General features: G+C 38.9%; 1 protein-coding gene across 1 annotated transcript; it reads left to right on the forward strand.

Annotated features, from left to right (window-relative positions):
* The first annotated feature begins 1,023 nt into the window (after positions 1 to 1,023).
* Positions 1,024 to 1,731, forward strand: LOC149161949 (uncharacterized). Its single transcript, XM_089435055.1, has one exon. It carries the CDS (start codon positions 1,024 to 1,026, stop codon positions 1,729 to 1,731), a length of 708 nt encoding a protein of 235 aa, XP_089291181.1.
* Positions 1,732 to 6,889: the final 5,158 nt, after the last annotated feature.

Genomic DNA, 6,889 nt, shown 5'->3' on the forward strand with positions numbered 1-6,889 from the left:
AAAAGGTCCAAGATGAAAACTGCAGAGGATTCAAGACTTTGCCTTGTATTACATCTTTCAAACAGTTTAGATGCTGGAACCCTTTTATTTCTCACACAAGAAGGCAGTCTCACAAGCAACAAATCGAACTATTCTCTTCATGCTCCTAGACAAAAGTTACAAGACAGCAGGATCAAAGTGTAACAACTTTAAAATTCAGGGTTCTGCAAGCCTTCTGCAGGTGGTGATCATGGCTATAATGGCGATGCTTCCTTTTTCTCCTTGGGGTCTCTCGGATCGGGCTTACCGTTTTACATTAGTGGGCACTGGATTCTCCTGTTCTTATTCCATATATTCAATATATGGGAGGCCAAGGGCATGGAATCTTCAAGCTATTCAATTATGGCTCCAGTCACTTATTGCTACCAAGGATTTCATCTATCTTCTATACTGCTTTGTCTTTGTTTCTTCACCGATGGCCATTAAGTTTGCTTTGGTACCAGTGTTATGTCGGTCTCTTGAGTTAGTGGCGAAATTTTTAAGACGCAACTTCAGCAGTGCCAATCTTTACAGAAAATACGTGGAGGACCCCTGTCTGTGGATAGATACGAACACAGCAACACTGAACATTTTGAGTTCAAACTCTGAGATTATGCTATGATTTTAGTGATAATTTTGCTTTTCACAAGGCAGAGAAAATGGACAAAATATGGGGTTTAGTTGAACTGGTCAAGCTAGATCATTCAAGTGCTAGCAGTATAACAACAAAATGTGAGAAATGCAAGAACAATAGCAAGAACAGAGGTCAGTAAAAACATTTGCACAAGAAACCTTCAGTAACATCTTGCGATTAGTCAATGGGATTTCTGCTCTTGTTCTTGCTATATTACCAGGGAAGGCTGGCGTCTTGGAAGGCATTCAGGTAATGTGTTACTGCCTTTCCCTAATTCTTCCAGAAATTCTACGGGGTGGACTAGATCGTTGCTTGTTTCTCCAAGTAGCAGAGGAAGTTGGAGCCACATGTATGGATTGGCAAGCAAAAGAATGAATAGCTTCAAAGATCATGTAGTTCATCGTACTACGGATCGGAGACGTGGTGTAGTTGAGGATCTTCAGCTTGTTATAGAGATTGTTATAGAAGTTGCATTTGATATTGTGCGTAAAGCACTTTACTTTCTCCTGTCTCCTTTCGAAACATGTAGGTTGGCGTTCAAAAGGCTCATCACAAGTATACAGGCTTGCAAAAGTCATGGCATGTCTGCTAGTGATAATGATGTTCATGTGCAAACATCTACTCTTAATGATTGGGATCCGAATTCCACTTTTCGACAAACAAAATTTCAGCAATCCTTGAATACAGATGCACGCACATGTGGAGATGTTATAACAGAATTGGGATATCCATATGAGGCTATTCGCGTCATTACTGCTGATGGTTATGTCTTCCTCCTGGAAAGAATACCGAGACGTGATTCAAAGAAGGTTGTTTACTTACAGCATGGATTGTTGGATTCTTCTTTGGGTTGGGTGTCAAATGGAGTAGTTGGCTCTCAAGCATTTGCAGCTTATGATCAAGGTTATGATGTTTTTCTGGGGAATTTTCGAGGTTTGGTTTCCAGAGAACACATAGACAATCACATATCTTCTCAACGGTACTGGAGGTATTCAATCAATGAACATGGAACACATGCATTAATTTCTAACTGTTGCTTGCATTATGGAATGGAATTGTCGCCACAGTTTGAAATTTAAGTCAGCTAACAAGGCGGGATGAAGAGCGTTACAAATTGGAGAGTGATCGACGTCAATTTTCCAGTGCTATGTTAATGCATTGTCAGCCTTGATATAGCCCAACACTGAAGGGATATCTAGATTGGCAGCATCTCCAAACTATTCGTTGGGTTAATTATCTACATTTGAAGAAACATTACTGCATTTTCCTTGACTGGAGGAGTGTTGATATAATTGGAGCAGCGTAATACACATGAATTGACATATGGCTTTCACAATGCCAAGATCCAGATCACGGTGCGATCTTTGGAGATTTTGTGGGATCGAGGGCGATGTGGCGCTTAGAAGGTGGAGCTTTTGAATGCAGCCATGTAAACTGCTCTCGGTTTAGTTGTCACCATAAGCCGAATCGGTGGAATATTAGTTTGAAGGTCGTTGTATTGGCAAATGCAACGTGGCAGTGGTTGCAATATTTAAGGCAGAAAATCTGGACCGAGACCATTAATAGCATTGCAGTGACATGGTAGTGCTCATCATCCGGATTCTCTTGAGGAAGAAGACGCTGAAGAGGCATTCAACATCATGATTTGGCTAAATAAATACTTAACTCAAAACAGAATTTTCCCATTTATTTTTAGATCGTATTTTTAATACGTGAATTGTTTTTGCCCCCAAGCTCAACTGTATCATCCCGTTTTAAAGACATCTGTCACAGCAGAAGACGGGTCAATGCCCCTACTTCTATCCTCAGTCCCGATTCAAAAGGGCCAGCGCTCCATATGTCAAGCCATCAGCAGATTTAGAGGAAGAGGGACGCTGCATTATTTTAGGATGATGTAACTCTCCTTTCTAATTTTAATAATTGTAGTGGAAATAGCGCAGAGGTCTTGGGGTTGATTGGTTTTCCCCCAGCTGTATTTTGTTTCATATTTTTGTGATGTTAGTTAAAACAGCGCCCCTGTTTTGGGCAGCAGTTTTATTTATTGTATTAAAAATGTCATTTGTAGAAGAGAGTCGGGGAGAGATTTTTCTGAGTGCTGAGTGCTGGAACAGAGCTTTTCATTGTACAGTTTTTAGCAGAGAATTTAATGGAATTTCACAGCTCTGTTTGCTGAGATTCATGTGGTATGTCAATTTAACATTAGTTTTTCCTCTGTTACATATGTAAACCGTTATGTTTCAATTCATTTCATGATCATTTCTGGTCGAGCAAATGAAGTGTTTAGGAAGGAATTCATAGTATTGTATGCTCCTCCTATAAATTTGCTCACGTTCAATGTTTTCTTCTGTTTAAGGAGGATTCAAAGTATTATTTGCCCTCCTTAGCTCCTCACCAGTCTTGCCATCCCTTTTAAAAATCTAGATTTGGTGTTAAATTGCTTGCCTACCTTGCCTCAGTTAATAATCTATGTAGTCATTATATTTCTCTATTCGAACTGTGATTTTGCCCATGCAGCCCAGAAAAAAACCCCGTCATTAAAAACCCCAAAATCTTTAAATCAACCCCCCTATCAATTTACTAGCCTAAAATCTTTATTCTTAATTGGTCAGCCTAATCATATTGAAAGATCTATCAAATCTGACCCGAGAGAGCCTTCCTCGTAGGGCTAGCTACGAGGTGAAATGGTTTGATGTAGCCTTGAGAGTTTGTCTATCTCAGCCTAGGTGAATTCCAAGCGCTAACAAAGTCCAAAGGGGGAGATTGTTGGCATTATGACACAGGTTTAACGCTATGACACAGGTGTTGTCCTTGATGACAACTCACTTAGATGACAGATCACAGTTCAGGCTCACAGAATTAAAGAAAAAAAAGGTATATGTAGATTCCTCTTGACCAATTCGCATATACACCTTCAGGTTCGCAGACCAAAAGGCATGTGTGCATATACACGCACTTTCACACAAGGAAAAGAGCGTACATATTGGAAAACTTGGTTTTGGTCCGTGGCATTTGGTCCTTGGTATTTTGACCCATGGTATTGGTCCAAGGTATCTTGTCTGAAGGGTTGACCCCAGGTATTTGGTCCAAGGTTTTGATTCTAAGTGGTTTTGGACCATGGAATTGAGTAAGGCCTAAGACTATAAAAGGAGAAGTAGATCATTAGGCAAAGGCACACAAGTACTGAATATCTAATGAAGAGAAAGATCTAGAATACTGGTCATTGGGTTATGGGGCATAGCTGGATCTGAGTCAAGGAAGAACCTGAGCACTTGAAGAAGGATAATATCTATTGATGGGTCAAGATCTTAAGGCTTGAAGAGAAGTATATTATGTGGTTTTGATCTTTTATCTGAATAATTGGCGCATGTCGTAATCTGTAAATCTGATGATCTGGGTACAACTAATGTCTTAATATTTGTAAAGGTTAAACTATATTTTACAGATCTGTGCGCAGGTTCAGTATAGCAAAGGTGCGTATACACGCTGGTTTGGCATTTCAAAATAGCGTATACGTAGGTCTGCCTTGAGAAAAGTGCGTATGCACGCAGGTTAGACACATTGAAGTAGCGTACTCCTCATAAAATATATTTTAGCTACTTTTGTTTGCTGTTGCAGTATTCTGGGTTCTGGATTGGGTTCTGGTTACTGTTACTGTATTCTGGTTACAGCATTCAGAAAAGTGATTGTTTGATTCAGTTTTGGTTGGTACAAAGGAGATTGGTTGATGCAGATATATTTGATGTTTGATTGATGTTATTGATGGATCCAGTTTGAAAATTTATGAAACATGGTCCCTGGAAGAAAAGAGAAGGTTGTAGCCTTTTGTAGGTCAGCACCTACGTACTAGTAAACAGATCAACTAGTACAAGAGCTAGGGGGTTGTAGCTCCCTTCCAGGAGAAGCTGGAGAACGAGAGAAGGTTTTAACCTTCTGCAGGTAGAAGCCTGCGTACTGGTATAAGGCTGCACCAATACAAAATTTGTAAAAAAATAGTTTCTTATTAAAGAAAGATAGAGACGATTGCAGCAGGTAGCTTTCACCCACATTAGGTTTCCACCTTATATCTTGTGTTCATGTGTGTGATTGCCTGTTCTGTTTACTGCACCTGGTTACTGTTTATATGGTTCTGATACAGAGATTAAATATCAACTAACTAAATAATAAGTTTGCATGGTATACGTTGGTTGCTCTATACATAGTTGCGTATACACGCGAGTTTCATTAACATACGTAGCGTATATAAATCTGTTTATGGAAAAGAAAGATTGTTAAATTGCTAATATTGATTCACCCCCCTCTCAGTATTATTTACAACAATTGGTATCAGAGCAGGTCCTTCAGAAGAAGCTTGATCGCTTGAAGGAAGATCTATCATCATGGGCAGCTAAAGAGAGGGATCCATTAGACCACCAATATTTGATGGGAGCAACTTCGTCTATTGGAAGGTAAGAACCACAACCTATCTTCAATCTCTTGGAACAGATGTTTGGGAAATCGTGGAAGGAGGATACACATTTCCATCAGCAATTCCTACAGATATGGCAGGTAAAAAGCAGTATGAAACAAATGCCAAGGCTGTCAATACATTATTGGGGAGCCTGTCACAATCAGAATTTGTCAAGGCTATGCAGCTCAAAATCGCCAAAGAAATATGGGAGAAGATCGTTCTAAGCTATGAAGGAGACGATCAGGTAAAACGTGAATAACTTCAATCTCTCATAATTCAATATGAAACTCTCAAAATGCACAATGATGAAAGTATAGCTAATTACTTCTTACGTATAGATGAGATTGTCAATCACATGAAAAACTTGGGTGAAGAGATAAAAGAAGTTACTGTAGTTGAAAAGGTTTTAAGATCCTTGTCTTCTAAGTTTGAATCAAAAGTTTCTGCCATAGAAGAAAAGCAAAATCTTCAGAATATTACTCTGACACAACTGCACGGAATCCTAACTTCTTTCGAAATGAGAAAAGGGGGTCCATCAGATATGAGAGAAGTCACATTCAAAACCTCAAGAAGAGAAGAGCTCAATATTTCAGAAGGAGAGGAAGAAGCAAACTTTGGCAAGAACCTTCAACGAAGTTCTGGAAGATTAAGAGGTAAACTACCTTTCAAATGCTTTTCTTGTGGAAGAGTCGGTCATTATGCAGCCAAATGTCCTCATAAAGATAAACTTGATAAAGGTAAGGAATTGGCAAAATGGAATAGAAAACAGAATGTAAGTAAGAAGATCTATTATACGCATGAAGATAGTGATGGTTTATCAAAGAGTGATGAAGATGAACATGGTAATGATTATAGACTTTTGATGGCTTTTGAAGATGATGATTTCTTGGATGCTTTAGATGAAGATGTTCTCTATGAAGAAATTTCTAAACTTAAAATATGTTTAGAAGAAAAGAGTATGATTATAGATACTTTGACACTCCAACTTGTTGAAAGGGAAAAACGCAATGAAAATTTTAGAATGTGAAATTGTGGGTCTAAGAAAAGATATTGAGAAAACAAAAGCTAGTACACAGATCAACTGGTAAACATATCAGTTAGTACAAGAGATAGGGGGTTGTAGCTCCCTTCCTTGGAGAAGCTGGAGAACGAGAGAAGGTTGTAGCCTTCTGCAGGTCCTGCGTATTGGTATAAGGCTGCACCAGTACAAAATTTGTAAAAAGAAGTTTCTTATTAAAGAAATATAGAGACAATTGCAGCAGGTGGTTTTCAACCACATTGGGTTTCCACCTTATATCTTGTGTTCATGTGTGTGATTGTTTGTTTTGTTTACTGCACCTGGTTACTGTTTATATGGTTCTGATACATAGATTAAAGATCAAATAACTAAATAATAAGTTTGCATGGTATACGCTAGTTTCTCTATACATAGTTGCGTATACACGCGAGTTTCATTAACATAAGTTATGTATATAAATCTGTTTATGGGAAAGAAAGATTGTTAAATTGCTAATACTGATTCACCCCGCCTCTTAGTATTATTTACAACAGACAGATGTGAAGTATGTGCCTGGAATGAAGAAGAACTTGGTATCGATTCCGATGTTGGAGGACAAAAGCTATGATGTTGCCTTCAGTAAGGGAAAGTTTTTCCTTAGACACATCACCACGGGACAGGTGAAACAGATCGGTTCACGGGTACAGAACCTGTATTCTCTTGAGGTTCAAGATGCATGCAAAGCCTTGAGGAGCAAGGCCAATATTAGAGACTTGGTGGTTGAGAGGGAGAG

Source organism: Pinus tabuliformis, chromosome 5_2, assembly GCF_031772625.1.
Source record: "Pinus tabuliformis cultivar Carrire ecotype Pingquan chromosome 5_2, CPIR1, whole genome shotgun sequence".
Lineage (NCBI taxonomy): Eukaryota > Viridiplantae > Streptophyta > Pinopsida > Pinales > Pinaceae > Pinus > Pinus tabuliformis.